The following is a 21,521-nucleotide window of genomic DNA, read 5'->3' as shown; positions in this document are numbered from 1 at the left end:
GCTCTGTTTTACCTACTTCTGTGAGTCGTGCGCCATTGGGGGAAATGGGAAGAGAGTTGTGAGTCCGTGGGGCCCTGATCTTCCAGGATTCCTATGCGGCTTCTCCAACTTCCTTGTCTCCGCGTCGACAGCGCGGTAACACAGGTCACTCAAACTTCCTTAGGACGCTTTCTCTTTCGTCTCAGTCTCCAAGGAAACGCGACGCCAACTACCGGGCGCCTAGAGGGACTAATATCGCAAGGCAAAATGTAGCTTCCCCACTTTCCTCTCGACAGTGTTTCAAATACCCCTCAGCCTGCCCCACCCATAATCCTAAAGGATTATATCGTAGTTCTCCACTCTCATCAAACCTCCATCACTTTCCCACCCTCACTTTTGGCTAATGACTTCGCTTCCTATTTCATTAAGAAAATCGTGGGGATCACTAACCTCACAAGTTCACAACACCTCATTTACCCACCTACGTGCCTTGCTCCTGTAAACACGTATAAACTGCCAAGACCGATTTCTACACTTGTGCACCAAATCCTATCTTATCTCATTTTCTCAAAGATACTGTCCAGCAATTATCCCTGTTCTCGCCTACATAATCGTTTTTTCCCTCTCCGTTGTATCAATCCCATCGGTATACCAGTATATTTTAATTTCTTCTCTTAAAAAAGACTGACCACTTCCCCTACAGCTACCTTCACATTTCTGCTTCACTTTACAGCGAAACTCCTAGAGAGGTTTGCCTATTTTCTATTTCTTATGCTTGTCCCCCCACTTCATTCAGGCTTTCACTCTCTACCTCTCCACTGAAGCTGCCCTTTTGTCAACATCACCGGTGACCTCCGCTTTGCTAAACCCCATGGTCACCTCTCAATCCTCACCTTACTTGGTCTACTTGCAGTATCTGACAAAGCAGGTCACTTCCTCCCTTGAAACACTTTCTTAACATGATGTCCAGGAAGCCACTCTCTTCTTGACTTGCTTCCTACCTCCTTTCAATCTCCTTTGGTGTCCCTCCTCTTCATCCTGTATTATTGGACTGCCCCAGGGTCAGTCCCTGACCTCTTTATCTGCTGTCACTCCATTCATGCTTCCTTCCAGATGGCTTCAGATGCCATCTGTACCCGGTTGCCTCCTAGACACTCCCCTGAATTCAAGCCACAGACATCCAACTGCCTACTCAACATCTCCACTTGGGCACCTAATAGGCAATTCTAATGTGCAATCTTTCCAAGAAATATTTTTCCCCAACTCAAAATGGCAACTCTCTTCTTGGAGTCGTCCTTGAACCATCTCTCATCTTACATTCAAATCCATCAGCAGATCCTGTCTGTAATACCTTCAAAGTATATCTGGAATCAGACCACTTACCACCACCACACCACATATGCATCTCTCTTTCCTCTTGCACCTAGACTACAGTACTGGCTCCCTCCCTTCTCCTACTCCACTTCTCTCTCCACACACCAGGTTTGCTAGATACAGCATAGATTTAAAAGTGCATTTAAAAAAAAAAAAAAAAAGATAAAAGTGCATTCCAGTTTAAAAAATAATTGAGAGGGAGCAAATAATTTTTGAGATCACCTGAACTTCAATAGGGGAATGTTACTATAGAATACTCCCCCAGAGCTCCCAACCTTTTCCACCTCTTATAAATCATAGAATATTTTAAATTGCATTGCACACTGTGGTAAACAGAAGAGGCTGCTATGGCAAAAGCAAGCAATCCGCCTGGGAACTCTTGCTATCCAGGCCTCCCATGGCTATCGCTAGAGCTGAGGGAATCATGTTGGGTGCCCCCATTTGCAGAGCTCACTATACTACAGCATTCTGGCTGGAGAGCTCTGTACCATGAAACCATTAAAAAGGAGGAGGTAGTAGGATGTGGCAGACCCAGGTGGTTGCCGACCCAACAGCAATTTCTCCCCTTCATCTCAGCTAATGGACCCTGATTTTGTCCATGTAATCATTTGCATTGCAGGAGATGGGCCCCAACCCCAGTCCCAGGCCCAGCTCCAAAAGGCATGATTAGTCTAAGCTAGGCTTGGTGGGCCCATCTCCCTTGCCAGTTAGAGGTTTAGTCATAGGCACATGATGAAAGTCTAGCCAAGGAGACAAAGTAAGAAGATTACTCAGAGGCTTTTGGGAAAGCTTTGCATCACACTTAAAAAAAAAAAAAAGACATTACAGAAAAACATTTCTTCATCTGCTACTACACATCGTCACATCCGCATGAGATTCCTGCAATGATGGAACTGTATGAAGACGTGGCCAGAGGACATACTGGGAATGATAAAGGGGAAACTGGAAGAAACCTGTTCCTTGATAGCACTGTTGAGATATTAAGTTAACCAACTCTGTCACCTATCTGGAAATTGCTCAAGATTAAATAACAAATCACCTTACTGGGTGAGCCATTTTGAGTTGAGTTTTCTGGTACTTGCAGGCCAGAAGCATCCTACTGAAATCTTCATGTAGAGGAACAAGATAGAAGGAACCTGGGTTTCTGACAACCTTGCAGGACACAGCCAAATTCTGAGCTGTTTCATCAGAGAGAAATAAAATTCCAACTTGTTTGAAACCCTGTGTTTCCCCAAACACAAAAGGTTCCCTTTGTTACAGCAGGTTAGCATATACCTTGACTAACACAGAAAGGGACTTGGCCACTGTCACAAAGCCTTCTGCATCAGATGGCCTGACCCAGCATGGACACCCAGAGAGTTTTCCTGCTCCCCACATCTCAGGTGCTCGGTCAGTAATATTACTGCCTCCCACTTCAAATTTCATAAGTAAATACACTTAAAAATTTGCAAAAATGTTGCCATTTTAATCAAGGCCAAAATACACGTGAGGGGCCATTGATGATCACTTGTAACAATAAAAGCTGTTGTTGGAACTGGGATTGAATAAGATGGAGTCCATCTGCACTTACACCTGTTTGAATGGCATTTCTGTGTTCATGAGCACCTGATGGAACGTCCTGCCCCTAGCAGAGGTGGGCAAGATGATGTGGCCTTTCCTTCCTGCATGTGAGGTGATGAGTGTGACAGCTCTGCTTGGCTCCAGGCTCAACAACAGCAGCCTGGCCTCTGATTGCTTCAACATCTTGCTGACTTGGCTGAGCAGGCTGTCATGGGCTTCTATCCAATGCCATTTGATGTGTTGGCCTTTTGGCAAAGGTACATGCCATCCTAAACCCACAATCCTTACTGTTGTCCCTGGGTGAGATGCCATGATTCTTGTGGAGATACCTGCTACACTCAACACAAGATTCTGGACATTCCTTCTTAAAATCTGCACAGCACTCAAGAGCTACCTGTTCTTCCATCCCAAGAGCCGCCACTGAACTCACTCCCAGGTCCCTGCTGTCTTCTTCTTCTTGTGCATGGATGCTGCTCTTCAGTTGTCCTTGTGTCCTCTTTAAATCCTATTCATTCCTGACTGTGAGCACAACTTCCTTGAGTAAACTGGAGCTGGCCAGGCCAACCTTGACTTTGCTGCTCAACATGGCTTTAGGGGGCAGTGGCAGATGACCTCGTGGTAAGTTTTTCATCAACTGAATAAACTGCTGACCCTGGTGCCAGTGCTGCATGTCATTGGTCTGCATTCAGGCAGTCAGCATATAGTCTGTGCACTAGGTTGAATAGTGTTTCCCAAAAATTCACATCCTTCCCAGAAACTTATTTGGAAATAGGGGTTGTTTCAGATATAATTAGTTACGATCAGATACTAGATTAAGGTAGGATCTTAACCCAATATGGCTGGTGTCCTTATGAGAAGAGGATAAGAGACACAGAGGCAGATACAGTGATAATTCCATGTGACAACAGAGGCAGGGATGGGAGTGAAGCATCTCCAAGCCAAGGAACACTGACAACACCAGAAGCTAAGAGAAAGCCATGGAACGGATTCTCCCCTAGAGCCTTCAGAGAGAGCATGGCCCAGTTGACATCTAGATTTCAGACTTCTAGCCTCTAGAACTGTGAGAATAAATTTCTGTTGTTTTAAACCACTCAGTTTGTGGTACTTTGTTATGGCAGCCCTAGAAAACTAATACAGTCTGCGTAATGTCATTGGCTCCAACCAAGGAGCTCTGTTGCTGCATGAGTTTCCTAACAATCTGGATGAAGAAATACCATCAATGCTGTCTGCAAGACACGGGGATCCCTGAACACAGTAAAGAAGTTGCTATGGTTTGAATGTATCCCCCCAAAAACATGTGTTGAAAATTTAATCCCCAATCCAAGTGTTGAGGGGTGGGGCCTCAAGGGAGGTGATTAGGTCATAAGGGCTCCACTCTCATGAATGGATTAATGCCAGTTATAAAAGGGCTTGAGTTTGTGAGTTCGAGCTCTCGCTCTCTTGTGCTGTCTTGCTCTTCTGTCTTCCACCATGGAATGATGCAGCATAAAGGCCCTCATGAGACGTGGGCCCCTTGCTCTTGGGCTTCCCAGGTTCCAGAACTATAAGATATAAATCTTTGTTCTTTTTTTTTAAAGATGACCGGTAAGGTGATCTTAACCCTTGACTTGGTGTTGTTGGCACCACTCTCCCAAGTGAGCCATGGGCCGGCCCCTAAATCTCTGTTGTTTATAAATTACCCAGTCTCAGGTATTCTGTTACAGCAGCACAAAACGGACTATGACTGATGTCCAACAGGATGTTATCCTGGGCCCACATGGAGGTGGGAAGATATAAGGAAGATAAACTTGGTTAAGTCATCATGCAGGGCCAGAATAAATGTGCAGTCTGGCAAGATTTGCTTGCACACTGAGGAACTAGACTTGACACCTGCAGTTGAGCACCTTAGAAACCATCAGTTTGGGCATCAAGCCACAGTTGATGAGGTGCTCCTTTGCTGGCAGGGTCTATAGAGACTCTAGTATAATCTGCTGCTATCACAGGAGATGCTCCTGCACCTGTGTTCCAGATCACTCCCCATGCACAGAAACATGCCAAGATGGGTCTCAGAGAAAATGTCAAAGAGTTTGTCCACATGGACATAATACTGGGCTTCTGATGATATCCCCTTCATGGACTGGACCAGCTTCTCATTCCCAGTGGGTTAGGGTGATACTGATCCAGGCCAGATGCTGACAGTCAAGTGCCTCCTTCTTCCCTTGGCCTCAGCGTCCTTCTCCTGGGTCACTGGCTATACTTCCGTTTGGTGAAGAAATTGCAGTTTGTGGCCTTGCTTACCAACAGTTGTTGCAGATAACTAAGGAACAAATCACACATGTGGCCCCACTGCATCCTGGCTTTGGCAAAGCCAGTATCTCCTCTCTCTAGGACCTAATCACAATGCCAGATAATCACCATCTGGAGGCAGCTTTGCAGCCCAGGGAGTATAGATACCTGTGCTAATGGCATACTATTGAGTGAGAAGGAAACAAATGTGAAGCAACAAAGCTCAAAAAGGAACAATTCCACTGGAGAGGGACAAAACATGGGTCAAACATGAGTCAGGATTCCAATCCTGGCTTACCCTTAAGCAAGCTGCTTCACCTCTCTGAACCTCAACTTAATCATCAGTAAAATAGGGACAGTAGGGGCTGGCCAGTTAGCTCACTTGGTTAGAGTGTGGTGCTGATAACACCAAGGCCAAAGGTTTGAATCCCCTTACTGGCCAGCCACCAAAAAAAAAGAAAATAGGGACAGTAATACTTACATCACTGGCTTGTTTTAAAGAATAACACAAATGTAAGTTGTCAGTAGTTACACCTTGAAGTAGGCATTATCGCCATCTTACACATACAAGGCAGAAGTGCGTAAGTGGCTAAACATATACGCTTTGGAGTTGTGTTAATGTGGGTTCAAATTCTGACAGTCACTAGGCCACTACTAGCTTAGTGACATGGGCCATTCACTCTACCTCTCCGAGCCTAGTTTCCTCACCTGTGAATAGCAGCAAAAATTCTAACCCCAAAACATTTTTTCTCTCTTGCTTTCCAAAATCTTCTTCAAGGTCCTTCTGAAATCATGCCTCCTCTCCAGTCTCTTGACTGACCTTTAGAAAACAGTCCAAATCCTAAAAGTCCACCAGTAAGAACTTGGACTGAGATGCAGATAGGCTTGTCAGGTAACCAAGTTCTAGTCAACGGGACATGGGCAGGCAACACCTGGAAGAGCTCTCTCTCACAGGGAGAGGACATGCCCTTCTCCACTCCCTCCTTCCAGCTGCTGGAATGGGACCTCATGTTAGGAGCTTGGCAGCCATTTGGACCATGAGGTATTCTTGGAAATGGAGGCCACATATGGCAGAACAAAAAGAAGGAGCTTGGGTCCCTGACACTGAAGCCATGACACCAGCTCTGAGCTGCCTACCTCTAGACTTATGAGAGAAATAAACCTCATTTTTATCTAATTATTCTAGAATTTTCTGCTGTTCAGTTACTCCCAACTAGTACAGTGAGTTTCCTAGCAATTCAGAAAGCAGCTGCCATTTACTAAGAGCTTATAGAGCACTAGGCTACTGTGTTGTCTTCACAGCAAGTCTGTGAAGACAGAGAGCAAGACATGGCCCAGCTCTCAAAGATCTCAGAGATGCTCCTAAGACAGATCCCTTCACCTCTCTGAGCCTGTTACTTCCTATGTTAAGTGGGGATAATGGTACCTACACAAAACATGGCAAACTTGTTGGTCAGCCCCAGTCTACACACATTTGTCCATCCTGTCATTTTTTTTAATGTAATGCCTGAGCCAGACATATTCTAAGTAGTCTTCATGATGGTGGCTTGGACAAGAGGCAACAGTAGTCAGATCTGGGATATATTTTGGAAGAACTGCCATCAGGATTTGCCAAAGGAGATGATGTAAGGTTTGAGGGAAAAAGAGGAGAAAAAATGATAAAGACGGACACGTATGGAAGCCAGTGTACTAAGGACAGAAGAACAGAAAGAGAGAAGAGGCCTCACGAGAGACACTAGACTTTCACATGTGCAGGCCTTGTTCCAGGCAGCCAAACAATGGATTTCCAGTCTCTCTTAGAAAAGCGGACATCTGGCAATGCTGAGCCTGTATCCCTCCATGGTGATAATCTGCCAGAAATGGATAAAGGCTGCCCTCTTTAGATGGCCTCAGTGCCCATCTGGACTGCTTTGCTCTTGGGGTAACTACCTAGCCCCTGTAACTCCTGGTTCAATAATCTCTGCAAAATTTGACCTGAGAACAATGTAATTGACCAAAAGGATGGCCATACACATAACAAAATCTTACAACAGAAAAAGATATGGTTAGTAGAATTTGACATGGAGCCAGAACACAATCTACAATGTAGTCAAATCTTTTCAAAATACAAACATCTCTTAAAAATCAGAAACAAAACAAAAATGCCCAAAATATGTTGATTGTATGAGGAGTAGAGTATCCTACTGCAGTAAGATAAGAAAAAGTGTACAATATGAAAAGAGAGACAAACCCTTCACTATTCACAGATATGACTGTCAACATAGAAATGTCAAGAGATTCCAAAAAACAGTGGAAATTTTTAAAGATTTCAGCTTTGTTGCTAGATATGGGGTCAGTACACAAAATTTAATTCTGTTCCCTCTAAACATCAGTAACAAACAATATGTAATTTCTGATTTACATTTATGATAGTTTCATGTACCATAGCAACCAAACCAAATGATACCTTGGAATAAATCTCAAAAATTATGCAAGGCCTTTATGAAAAAATCTAAAATGTTATTGAAATTCACAAAACAAGACCCAAATAAATGAGAAATTAGAGTCATAAAAGGGAAGATTCAGTAGTATAAAATGGTGATTCTGTATAAATGCAATGCAATTCCAATAAAAATCCCATAAAGTAGTTTCTTTTTTTTTTCCCGCGGCGGGAGCGTTGCTGCGCTCCTAGCGCAGCACGCTACCGAGTGCGCCACGGGCTCGGCCCCCATAAAGTAGTTTCCTGGAACTTAGTAGGGTAGTTCTACAATTTATATGGGGGATCCAAATATAGCTGACACGATCTTGAAGAAGGAAGAATTTCCCACATCATCCCTGTACAGGTTACAGATGCTACTGAAAACACCAAAGTTTATGATAAACTAATAAGCAGACATAACATCTAAGTCCAAGCAACCAATTACTTCCTACTGCCCCAGGGGTAAGAGCTCCTACAGATTGCCCCCACCCCTCACCACATGCCACAGATGATGAACTACTTCCTTGAGAATCTGCTGGCCATGTGGAAGCGAGTGGGGCTGGAACTGAGGCCACATTCTTCAGCTGAGTGCAACTTCTGCTGGAGGCCACTGCATTTTGAAGTGATGAGTAAAAGAGAGAAACCCTATTTCTCAAGCATAAGCACGTTGGTATCTGCTCAGACCTGAGTGTGACCTCAATTACTCCACCTAATCCCAGGCCGTTATCATATCCAGATAGTCTCCAGAGTTGTCTTTATATGTGAATTAAATTTCAATCCATAGTAAAGAAAAAAAAAATAGGAAAAGAAACTCAATATATCTCTTGAAATTGGAAGATCTGGCCACAGTGGGCCCTCACTTCCAGAGAGCAATAATCAGCTGGAGTTGACTAGCAGCTGCCCCTTCAGATAGAATATGCAATTTCCAGTTCACCTAGCACATTTTCCTTATTGAAGACACCTGCCTGATCCTTGTAGCTATTTGATTGTGGGATAGTTACTTGGGATGAGTGCTTAGGGTAAGAGGAGTGGAAGAGATTACTTAAAACACAGAGATTCTGTTTGGTTTCGTAAATATCTTCCCCATGCGAAGACTTGAAGAGGCAAGGAGAAAGAATAAGAATGGAATGTATGAATCTGAGACTCTGATGTTTCTGGTAATGGTGAGGTTCAGAGTATGATCATGGGAATGTGTGGCTGAGAAGGGATGGAGGAAAGGGTGTCAGGATATAACGTGAGTGAACTGGAAGGGGCGATGATGGCTTCCCTGAGACCAATACCTGGAGTTGGGGTGAAGGAAAAGATCATAAACCAGGAACTCACAAGGACTTCAAAATGCTAAGTGGAACTGGAAGACATGGGAGAGAAACAGAAAAGAATCCGACACTAGAAGAAAGGAAGAATAACCTTTCAGGGAACTCATTCTGGACCAAACTCTTTGACACAGCTTATCTCCTCGAACCTATGAGAGAATACTGTTATATTGATAGACTAATATATTTGCATATTACATATTAATATATTAGTAGTAGTCCTAGGAGAGTAGATATTAATACCTCTTTGTCATGAATGAATATACTGAGGCTATGAAAACTGTGGTCTTTGGCCCAGTGTGACAAGACTGAGATTTGAAGCAGCCAGATTCAAAACTGAGTCTCCACAACCTACTTTTTCCTTCACTAAAAATGGAAAGGTCAGCAGAGGCCACTGAAATGCACAAGTACGCTAAAGAAAACAAAGCTGACAGGAGATGGTGTTAAGCCCATCCCTTCAGCCACTCAAATTTACTTAATTTACTTGCCTCCAAACACCAGTTGAGACAGATAAGGAACAGAAATGCTGACCAGTGCTAACTTCAGCCAGGGAACCTGCGCGTTAATAAGGTTTCCTGAACAGTCTGATGCAAACCGTTCTCGATTCCCTTTGTGAGAAGTAAAGTGGTTAAAGAAACATTAGCTACCCACACGTGGAGCTGCCTCTTACCTCTGCCAAGAGATTTAATCCCTGTCATTTTATCTGTAAAATGGGTATAATTACACCATCGTTTTTGGAAGACATCATGAGATAAAGCCTGCAATGTGCTTAGCACGGTACCGGGCACTTAAGAAGCACTCTAAGTAATCGTTATCATGAGTACGATAGAAGTCTCTTAAAAAATAAAATAATGCAATATGACTTACTTGGTGATGTATCAAAAAACAAGGACATAAAAAATAGGTGTAGTGTGATAAGGCATAATAAAATTTCGATAAGAAGTTTAAATGGTTAACAAGTTAATGGTAAAAAACTGACTGTAAAAGCCCTTTCAACTTTTCTGTAGGTTTGAAAACGTTCACACTCCAGCTCTGGAAAAGATAATGCATTGTGGTAGGCTTTGGAGTGAGGGAGAGCTAAATTTTGATTCTTGTTTTTAACAGACAAGGTACAAAGAAAACAACAGAAAGGGCGGGGCCTTCCTCAATTCTGTCCCGCCTCTGGGCCGTGGGCCGTTAGTAATGCTGCTTGAATGAAATCATCGAGGATGGCTTACGAAATACCAAATCCTCGACAGCGAGGCCGGAGGCTGCCAAACCCGCGCAGGGCAGAGGGCCGCCCCCGGCTCCCCACCCCGCCGCGGGGACAGGAGGCGGGGCTGCCGCGAGCGCCGGCGGAAGCGCGGCGCAGCCGTTACCAGGGACCTCGGGGGCCCGCGCTGGCCAATATGCGCCGCGTGTAAATACCTTTGGGGGGGGCGGAGGAGAGAAGCGTCGAATTTCAAAAAAAAAACCAACCCAAACCCCCACAACCCCGGGCGGGCGGGCGCGCTATGGGCGCCCTTTGGCTGCAGGAGCGAGTGGAGGATGCTGGGAAGGAGGTAAAATGGCCACCGGCGGCGGCGCGGAGGAGGAGAAGCGGGGGCGGGCACAGCTCCTGCCCCCAGCGCGGCCAGCGGTCCGGGGCGAGGAGGCCGAGGGCGGCCGCGAGAAGATGGGCTGGGCCCAGGTGGTGAAGAACCTGGCCGAGAAGAAGGGCGAGTTCCGCGAGTCCCGGCAGCCGCGGCGGGAGGACGATAGTGGAGGCGGCGGGGGCGGAGGGCTCGGCGCCCCCGCGGGCCTGGCGGCGCCCGGCCTCGGCGACTTCCCCCCCGCCGGCCGCGGGGACCCGAAGGGCCGTCGGAAAGACCCGGCCGGCGAGGCGGCGGACCCCCGCAAGAAGAAGGGTGCTGTCGAGGCGGGCAGGAGGAAGAAGGCCGAGGCGGCGGCCATGGCGGCCCCGGCCAGGCCCGGCGAGGCCGAGGACGAGCGGCCCCTCCAGGACGAGCAAGTGGCGGCGGTGGGCCCTGCGGCGGGCCCGGGCAAGGGTCGCTTCCTCGTGCGCATCTGTTTCCAGGGAGACGAGGGCGCCTGCCCCACCCGGGACTTCGTGGTGGGCGCACTCATCCTGCGCTCCATCGGCATGGACCCGAGCGACATCTACGCGGTCATCCAGATCCCCGGCAGCCGCGAGTTCGACGTGAGCTTCCGCTCGGCGGAGAAGCTGGCACTGTTCCTACGCGTCTACGAGGAGAAGCGCGAGCGGGAGGACTGCTGGGAGAACTTTGTGGTGCTGGGGCGGAGCAAGTCCAGCTTGAAGACGCTCTTCATCCTTTTCCGGAACGAGACGGTGGACGTGGAGGATATCGTGACCTGGCTCAAGCGCCACTGCGACGTGCTGGCCGTGCCCGTGAAAGTGACCGACAGGTTTGGGATCTGGACCGGGGAGTACAAGTGCGAAATCGAGCTGCGTCAGGGCGAGGGCGGGGTCAGGCACCTGCCCGGGGCCTTTTTCCTGGGGGCCGAGAGGGGCTACAGCTGGTACAAGGGGCAGCCCAAGACGTGCTTTAAATGTGGTTCCCGGACCCACATGAGCGGCAGCTGCACGCAGGACAGGTGCTTCAGGTGCGGGGAGGAGGGGCACCTGAGCCCTTACTGCCGGAAGGGCATCGTGTGTAACCTCTGTGGCAAGCGAGGACACGCCTTTGCCCAGTGTCCCAAAGCAGTTCACAATTCGGTGGCAGCTCAGCTAACCGGCGTAGCCGGGCACTGAATACCCGCTTACGTGTCAGAGTGAACACACAGCCAGCTTAACCCTCTTAAGTGCCAAAACTTTTTTTAAAACCATTTTTTATCGTTTTTGAAGGAGATCTTTTTAAAACCTCCAAAAGACATTTCTCTATGCCTTCTTAAATCGAGTTTACTCCTTTTCAGCCCGTTATGAATTAATGACTCTCGTCGGTAAATACTACCGAGAACTGTAGTGTGCAGATATGTCGCCCCTCCCTTTTTTGAATTCTTTTTTTTTTTTTTTTTGTATGTGTTTTTTTCTTGTACTTTTTATTACCTCCTCCCCACACCTTGTTTTCTCCTTGATTTTCGCCCTTTGGGCTGCCTTGCTCGTCTTTATGCCCCAGCACCCGTTACGGGGCCCAACACGTGGTAGGCAGTCCTCAGTGTTTGTTGAATTGAAAACATTGTTGACTGTTGCGTCAGCGTGTCTACCTTCTGCGGCTCTTCCCCTTCCCCCTTTTAATTTGCTGCTTCTAATCTATGTGGTCTAAGAATTTGTGAAACCAGTGTTGCTAGAAGTGTATGTAATCTGAATCAATAAGCTCTGAATGGTGGCCAGGGGCCTCTCTTACGGCATAAAAATGCATGGCCTTTACGACAGCTCTCTCAGCTCAGAAGCCATTTTTCTTAGAATCATGTATCTAGAATTTTTCTGCTGGAAAGGACCTGAGAGTTGGTTTAGACCAATCCCCTGGTTTTCCAGCAGGTGAAACAGTTACAGAGAGGTTAAATGACTGGGTCAAAGTCACATAGCTGTCCAGTGCCAGAGCTCGCCTATAGCAGAGTTCCCTGACCCCAAGCCCGGTGCTCATTCCACTACCTCTCACACTTTACAACAATTTCCTCAACACTTGAGGGCCCAGAAATTCTGATCTCTCCAGAATGGTGAGCCCAGAGGGAATCATCTGGGGGAGCGAGCAGAAAGAAAAGGGGCTTAGCGCAGGGGCTTCTAAATACTTGGTAGAAAGGGAAGGGACCCAGGAACAAACTCTAAAGTGCATTCATTGCCCCCTGGGGTACCACATCTGGATCAGTGTAGTGGCCTTACCCTTCCCCATTCATTGCCACCACTGAGAAGTGGGGCTGCCCCTAAGTAAAGAAACCTACCAAAAGTTTACATTTGCACCTTAGGCTCAATAGCTAGGAACTCTAGAGAAGCAGCTAGCTGGAACTCGTGTGTAACCTCCTCTCAGAAGAAAGGCGGTTTTAACCCGGAATTATGAGTGAGCTGTTAAACTCTAAAATATACTTGGGAAGTAGGTCAAGCAAGAGGTCATGGGTCAACTAAGTGTTATCAAGTTAAAATAGAAAAGATAGTGTACTGCTTTTTTTTTAGTTTTTGTCTTTCCTTTGCTATATGTTTTGCTATTTCCTCGTGGCTTAGAATGTAAAATCGATTGTTAAAAGTTTTTGTTCTGAATAAATATTTATCTTTTGTATTGCTAACACTGCTGCTCTATTTCCTTTCAAAGTGTTAGATGCACAGTTACATAGACCATAGTTCAATCTGTACTTCCCCACACACCATTTGTTTACCCTGCAAATACATTTCCCACCCCTGCAGACAACACTTAGCATGTACTGTGTTGTGCCAGGCCCTCTGGAGTTGTTTCCCAAACTCAGTGCATCACAATTATTTATCAGATTGTTAAAACCTAAGTCTTAAGCCCTAAACCAGCTCCAAGGAATCAGGATCACTGGAGTGAGTGAAATATTTTAAGGAACCATAGCCAAGCAGTTGGTGGGGGAGACAGGGTGTCTGGCGGGTATAGGGAACCAAATTGTTGACCTCGGTGTTACAAGGCTGCACACTAATCAACTGAACTAACCAGTCAGCCCTCGCCAGTCAATGCTGGTGGGCAATCAGGCTTGAGACCACAGTTCTGCATGGTATAAGATGATTACCCTCAGGAAGACTACAAGCCAGTGGGAAAGGAGGAGGTGGAATGTTGGCGTTCATCATCTTACCGTTATTGTTAAGTGCCATGAGTGGGATGAACAGTATTCTTGGGTTTTAGAAAAATGCAGTCTCTTCCATTTATAAGGGAGGTAGAGAGAAAATGGGGTTCAGGAGACTTTCCAGAGGGCTGACTCACTCCAAACTAGGGCCTGCAGGCAGAATAGAGTCAAGGTCTCTGGGCTCCAGGTCCATAATTCTGCAAACCCAGACAGAACCCTCTGAAGGACTCCCCAACTCTGACGTGTTAAGATGATCTAATCCTAAAAGTTGAAAGTTCCCAATGTATTGATTCTTTGACTCAGTGATTTAAGGATATTTCCAGAGCTGATCTGGAGTCTGGGCTTGATAGGCTCTTGGGAATCCTGCCTTTCAGAGCTAGCTCAGCTCCTCTGTCCCCCAAAGCAAGCAGATCCTCTCCTCCCCATCCCTCCATCTCATCTCCTCCCCCATCCCGTTTCCCTTCTCTGCCAGCAGTTTCCCTCCCTCTCACAAGGCTGGAGGCCAGAAGCCTGGAGAAAGCCTGCATTCACCAGGCTCCCCACCGGCTTCCTCACAGCAGGCACCATGCCAGGGAGCCTCTCTGGAAGGAACCTTCCCTTTCCCCGCCACTCCACCCCCACTCTTCAGAATGGAGCAGAGGAAGAAACTGTTTCCCTGCCCATCCCCCACAGGATCTGCTCCAGGGCCTCCTGCTTGGTGGGCGGTCCAAGGACTGAGCTTGGCTGGAGCGGAACAAACCTCCCCCAGCTTCCTCTCCTAATCAAGCAGCCCCCAAATTACAATTTGTCACCGTTTATAGACTCCTGGACAGTGTGCAGAGATGCCCAGACTGAGGCTGGCTGACATTGATTCATTCGGCTTCAACAAAGACTGAGGGCCATTAGAGCCAGGCCTAAGTTCAGGGCACTCTGCATACACTGCTATGAACAAGACAGTGGGAGATTAGTGACAAGCAAGCACTTTTTACAATAATATAAAGTATTTTCAAATATTTGTTGTGAAAAACATCCAAGGAGTATAGTTTGAGGTAAAGTTTTCCCTAGAAGAGTCTTGACTGAAACCTGCAAGATGAGTAAAGATCTAGGCAAAGAGACAAGAACTCCCGGCTGCAGAAACAGCCTGTGCAGAGACCTGGAGACCAGAGAGCGCATGGTGTGTTCAGGCTGGCTGAGAGTCACAGGAGGATGTAGTTGAGGGAAAGGGCCAAGAAGAGGTGCCACATGGCTTGTCAGCCATATTTAACAATGTTGGTTTTGTCCTCAGAGCCTCTAGTCTGGCCTCCTCCGTTCCATTCATTCAACACACTTATGTTAAGCACCAACTTTATGTGGACCCTCTCTAATTAATGGAATACAGCAGTGAGCAGGATAGTCAGGTCCCTGGGACTCAAATTTTAGAGTCACACAAACATAATTATAGACTGTGATAATGCATTGAAAGAAACATACAGGCTCTCCGGTTAGACTGGTGGGTTAGAGTGTGGACTTGTGACACCAAGGTCAGGGGTTTGGTTCACCATACCATCCAGCTGCCAAAAACTTAAAAAATGAAATTTAAAAAAGAGACAGGGTGATATTCCTGTTTAACAAGGAAAGCTGATCCAGTCTTAGGAGTCAGGGATAACTTCCCAGGGAAAATGTTTGAACTGAGATCAAAAAGATATAAGGAGTTAATTGAGAGATAAGAGTGGGAGTTAAGGGATGGTGCTATAGTTTGTATATGACTGACCCCATTAAAACTCATGTTGAGGGCCGAGCCCGTGGTGCACCTGGTAGAGTGCTGCGCTGGGAGCGCGGCGACCCTCCCGCCGCGGGTTCGGATCCTATATAGGACTGACCGGTGCACTCACTGGCTGAGTGCCGGTCATGAAAAAAAGACAAAAAAAAAAAAAAACTCATGTTGAAATTTGATCCCCAAGTGGCAGTGATGAGAGGTGGGGCCTAGTGGGAGTTATTTGGGTCATTAGGGCAGATCCCCCATGAATAGATAAATGCCGTGGGGGAAAGGGGGTTTTCCACTAGTGGTTGTTAAAAAGAGCCTGTCACTGTCTCTCTCTCTCTCTTCCTCTCTTGCCATATCATCTTGCACATGCTGGCTGCCCTTCTGCTTCCTGCCACGAGTGGAAGCAGCCTGAGGCCCACACCAAATGCAGCTGCCCCAGAAGAGCCAAATAAACCTCTTTTCTTTATAAATTACTGTCTCTGGTATTCTGTTATTACAACACAAAAACAGACTGATACAGATGGCCAGGGTATGAACCTAGGCAAAAGGGATAGCAAGTAAAACAAGCCTATAGTTGGAGGAGGCATGGCCAGTTCTAGAAGCTAAATGAATTCCAGGGTATCAGTCCAGGTTTGGAAATAGAAACCACTCTAGGTATTGAAGGCAGTAATGGGACCTAAGCTGGGTGTATTATAATTGTTGCTTATAACAGAATGCCTGAAACTAGGTAATAATTTATGAAGAAATAAAATATATTTCTTACAATTTCAAAGACTGGGAAGTCCAAAGTCCAGGGGACACATCTGGTGAGGGCCTTGTTGGTGGGTGGTGACAGCAATGCAGGGTGTCACATGGTGAATGGCTTGAGCAAGAAAGAGCTAAACTTTTCACTACCTCTGGTTTTAAAGCCATCAGAACCCTGCCTATTACTCTATGAATGTATCAATCCATTCACAAGGACACAGTTCTCACAATCTGATCACCTCTTCAAGGCCCCACCTTTCAATTACCATAATAGAATTTCCCACTCTCTTAACACTGTCACGGTGGGGATTGAGTTTCCAATACATGAATCTTTGGGGGACACATTTAACCCATATTAGGAATGACTCCTGAAATACCATAGAACTGATGTATCAGAGGAGCTGTTATCTGTCAGTCTGAAAAACAGAAGACAGGAGGCCACCAATGGAAAGGTTGAGTATGAGGATACTGTTTCAAAGCTGCCACCCAAAGACAGAATGCTGGGATCAGAAAGCCATTGTCAATGCCAATGCTAGACCAGTGAAATGCTGAGTCCTTACCCTGCCCCCAAAAAGCCAGAGACTGTGCACTAGTGTGTTGACAACCATAGTTACAAGTAAATATAGTGAAAACTGTCTGGCTTCTGCCTTCCTTCTACCTTCCAAGAACCTTCTACCGTCTAAGAATATAGATGCAAATTCATCTAAATGCTGGAGCCCTAGCTGCAAGGGAATCAGGAAATGTTTTAGCTCTTTAGCATTTGTAGCATAGGAAGGCAGACAAGAGTGCGGATGGGTGCTGTCTGCCAACAGACCATATCCAGCATGACCAGTGTAACTACAGTCCAGGGAGGAGGAAAATGATGGTATAAAATGAGACTGAAGGTCTTCGGGGGTCTGGTAGAATGGTCATTTTAAGAATGTAGATCTAAGAACAATGTGAAGCCACTGAAGGATTTTTAAGCAAGGGAGTAACATGATCAGGGTTGTGTTTTTAAAATATCATTTCGGATACTTTGTGGAGAATGGGTCAGAAGAGAGCCCAAGTGGAAATGGAGTACAGTTTACCCCAGTGAGAGATGAGGATCCCTTGGACCTAGGAAGTGCAGATGGACGAAAAGAAGCAGCAGGGTAAAGAGATGTTTAGAAGGTTAAGTCCACAAGACTTGGAGCTGTATTTGACGTGGGCTGGGAGAAGGTTAAGCACCGTGGATGATGACCAGGTTTCCAGCTGCTGCAATTGGATAGATAGTGGGGCCTTTCCCTTAGGTGTAGAGCAGAAGAGAAAATTCAAGTCTGGGGTGAAGGTCTTAAGTCAGATTTTGAATGTGTTGAATTTAAGGTCTCCATAGAGGATGTCTAAGAGGAGGTGTAGAGTAGGCAATTACAGATCTTAACTTCCCATTGGGGTTCTGGGCTTGAGAAATAGAGGAGTCATATAGCAGTGGTTTTCAAACTGTTTCACCACATCCCACAGTAAGAATACATTTAACACTGCAGCCATCATACATAGGCATGTGTGTATTTACGTTGAAATACAAAGTAAATTTCCCTAAACAATATTTATTTATCCTGTGCATTATGCACCCTGATACTTACTATTCTATTGCTTTAGTCTTTTATAAATGCTTATATGACCTGTTAAATTGATTGCACAGTCTCCTAATGGGTCGTGAGAGAAAGCAGAGGGGAAGAAGATTATACCAACTAGGATCACACCCTGAGCAACTCTGACATGTGAGAGTTTTCCCTAGTGGAAAGGATATGGTGACAGACTAATAAAGGACAGCCAGAAAGGGAGAAGGAAAACAAGAGAGTGTAGAGACATAGAAACCAAGGGAGGAGAGTTGCAAGTGGAAGGGGTTAACTACCAGTGTTGAGGGTTACAAGAGGTCAAGTAGAACTGGCTTTGAGAGATGTCAGTTAAGATCAGAACTGAAGAGTGCCCATGGGATTTAGTAATAAAAGTGGAGATTATCAGTGGGGGCCTTTTAGAAGTAGTGATATGCGGGCAGGAGGCAGATTAAGAAGCAAATGATCTTCCTAAAATGCCAATCTGGCATTTTGACCATTTAATTCCTATGTCATATCCTCTGGGACTCTCTGTTGTCCTCAGAACTCAGCCTGGCACCCAGTTCCTTTCACAGGAGGCTCGGGAACTGTGCAACCTCCGTTGCAACCTTATTCTCAGCCAGACTACCCAATACATCCCTTCATGTCCATTCCAAGCACAACTGACAAAGAACAACTGGAAGAAGTTGTGTATGGCTGGAGTGTGGAGTCGTACAAGACCAAGCTCAGGGTGAGCAGGGGTCAGATCATACCACGTTGAGGGTGGAGTTCCACAGGAGTGTACCAGACATGTGCAAAGCCACTGGATCCATAAGCATCACTTGCTGACTTAATGTGACTAAGAAGATTTGGGAGAGAACATATTACATGAAAATGAACACAGATATATTATGGAGCAGAGGGCAAACTTTGCAGAGTTTTAAAGTAAAACATGGACTAATGTCTTTGGACAGCAGTTTGTTTGGCACTGTCTCATCAAAATCTAAAATTCACATAATCTTAAACACAGCAATATCATTTAGACTACACTTGATCTTAGCCAGAAGGCCAAGAAGCAATAGCAATATAATTTATAGAAAATAAATCTATAGCTAAACTTGGATGAGTGCACAAAGACGTATGTACCAGAACGCTCACTGCAGTATTATTTGGGGTACCAAGGACTGGAAATAATATTGATTGCCTGTCAATAGTGAACTGGTTAGACAGACTATGACACATCCAAACAGTGGAATACTATGCTGCTGTTAAAAAGAACAATTCTGTATATATTAATATGGAACAATTTCTGAGATACACTATAAAATGAAAAAAGCAAGATAAGCATTGGCGTACTGTTTACATTTTTTAAATGATGGAGTAAATATACACATATGATTATTTATATAGAGAATAACTCTAGAGGGATATTATTGGTAACTGCTGCAGCATCTAAGAACTGAATATTCGAGATTTGGGATGAAAGGAAAACTTATTTTCCACTGTATATCCCTGTTTGTTTTGTATTTTTACTTTTTTGCAGCTGAGTCAGTAAGGGGATCCTAACTCTTAACCTTGGTGTTATAATACCATGTTCTAATCAACTGAGGTAACTGGCCAGCCCTGTTTGTTTCTTAAAAAACTATTTCATGTATTATCTCTAACAACAAAAAAAATCTTTTAACAACGAAAATAAATGCAGGGCTGGTCAGTTAACTCAGTTGGTTAGAGCACTGCATTATAACACCAAGGTCAAGGGTTCAGATCCCTGTAGCGACCAGCTGCCAAAAAAAAAAAAAAAGGTTAAAAAATAAAATAAAATAAATGCAAAGCACAAAACTCCAAAGAAATTCCTGTAGACTTTGCAGGGATGGGAGTCCATTTCCTCTATCTTTAAAAATAAGAATTTTGGGGGCCGACCGCGTGGCGCACTTGGGAGCGCAGTGGCTCTCCCACCGCGCAGGTTCGGATCCTACATAGGGATGGCTGGTGCGCTCACTGGCTGAGCGCGGTGCGGACGACACCAAGCCAAGGGTTGCGATCCCCTTACTGGTCACAAAAAGGACAAAAAAATGAAAATAAAAATAAGAACTTTGATGGTAAAGTTTAAGAAACTCTACAGTAGCCAACTCACTGGTCTCCCTGCTTTCAAACTTCAGTCCAGGGGAATTGACCCCCAAACAAAATTTGATCACATTACTCTCCTACCTAAAGATCTTCAAAGACTTTGTATCATCCACCTGACTAGGCCTGCCTCTTGAGGCTTCTCAGGTCAGGCCTCACCTCCTCCCCCTGGCTTGGCTTCCTCCTCTGCTCCAGGTAGTCATTCCAGGAATTAGATCTCTCCTTCCCACACCCTTAGTTAACCCTTACCTGCCTGGGTGTTCAGCTCTAGTGCCACTTCCCAACTGGCACCTTCCCTAACCTAGACCAGACTTTCTTACACTTCCCCTAGCTCTCAGACTCTCCTTCCAGTAGTTACTGCAGGTGTAATGATATGTTCATTTGTGTCATGCTTTGATTAATATCTGCCTCTGCCTCTCAACTTTGAGCTCCCTGAGGGCAGGGACCACATCTCTTTTGTTCATGATTGTAGCTCCAGCATTTAGCATCGTGTTTGGCACATAATAAAAGCCCAATAAATATTTATTGCGTGAATGATTTAGAAATTACTTGGCTGAGGTTACAGAGCAGGACGTGTGTCTGCTTGTCCTTCTTTAATGATACTGAACATATCCCTTAGCCCACCCATCACTGACTCTGTATGCTGAAGGGCTTATTCATTTTTCTTTAAAAAGCTAATTCGCTCCGTCAATCTTCGCACCTTTGATAAGGGTTTTCTTCAGCCTAGGAGTTCAGGCCCTCAGTCCCTCAGTTTACCAGCTCTCCCCTATTTTTCTGAGGGCATGAAATTGCTGAAAGTTATTTATTTATTTTATTTATTTATTTGTTTCAAAAGATGACCGGTAAGGGGATCTCAACCCTTGGCTTGGTGTTGTCGGCACCACGCTCAACCAGTGAGCCACGGTGCGGCCCTGAAATTGCTGAAATTTAGCTTGCGTGTCCCATGCACTATGGAGCACGGGAGAAGCTCCAGGCTTCTGGATTCCCAATGCCTGGGTTTGAAGCCTGGCTTCAGCACTCCCTTTCCCCTCCCAAGAGTGGCCCCTGCCCTGAGTCCCCACCTCTCTTCCCCATGGGGTTAGGATTCTGCAGGCACAAGAGGAACTGTCCACCCAGAGTCTGTGCCCATCCCTTCTAGAACATGCTCTGAGAGTCCATAAATCACTTCCACAATGTTTCTAAGCTCATTTACAAGGCCTTTGTGGGCTTCATCTCTGGGTTTATCTCACCCGAGGACAAACTACACTGCCTGATGCCTACCTTATAGAACTGCGCCTTAGGCTTCCAATAGCTGTTTGCAGGAGACAGCTTGGATGTGGGGGCTGGGGTGTCCATTCATACACCCTGGCTTCCTCACTGATGGGATGGGAGGTAGCTGGACAAGGGCTGGATGCAGGATCTCCTTGGACCAACACTTTCTGGCACAGAACCTGGCCTTCCAAGTTGTTATGAAGGTATATTCACCAAGGAGGAGAATAGAACATATTTCATTTAACACTTGTTAGGTTGTTGCATAATTTTTAACAATGTAGAGATACATGGTATATTGGCCTCCAGTTGTACTCTTGTCCTGAGCACCACAAATGCCCTGTTTGGTTCTGTCATTTCTTTGCTCAGACAAGCCACATCATCTCTCTGAGCCTCAGTTTCCTTAGCAGGAAAATGGGTCTAAAAGTCACTACCTCATTAGGGCTGGTGAG

At 45.8% G+C, this 21,521-nt stretch overlaps 1 protein-coding gene across 1 annotated transcript; it reads left to right on the top strand.

Annotated features, from left to right (window-relative positions):
* Nucleotides 1-10,276: 10,276 nt before the first annotated feature.
* On the top strand, nucleotides 10,277-13,092 carry ZCCHC3 (zinc finger CCHC-type containing 3). The gene has a single exon (XM_063111023.1). The coding sequence runs from the start codon at nucleotides 10,496-10,498 to the stop codon at nucleotides 11,699-11,701; it is 1,206 nt and encodes a 401-aa protein (XP_062967093.1). The 5' UTR covers nucleotides 10,277-10,495; the 3' UTR covers nucleotides 11,702-13,092.
* Nucleotides 13,093-21,521: the final 8,429 nt, after the last annotated feature.

The sequence above is a fragment of the Cynocephalus volans genome, chromosome 1 (assembly GCF_027409185.1).
Source record: "Cynocephalus volans isolate mCynVol1 chromosome 1, mCynVol1.pri, whole genome shotgun sequence".
Classification (NCBI taxonomy): Eukaryota; Metazoa; Chordata; class Mammalia; order Dermoptera; family Cynocephalidae; genus Cynocephalus; species Cynocephalus volans.
This window is presented reverse-complemented; position numbering and strand designations above follow the sequence as displayed.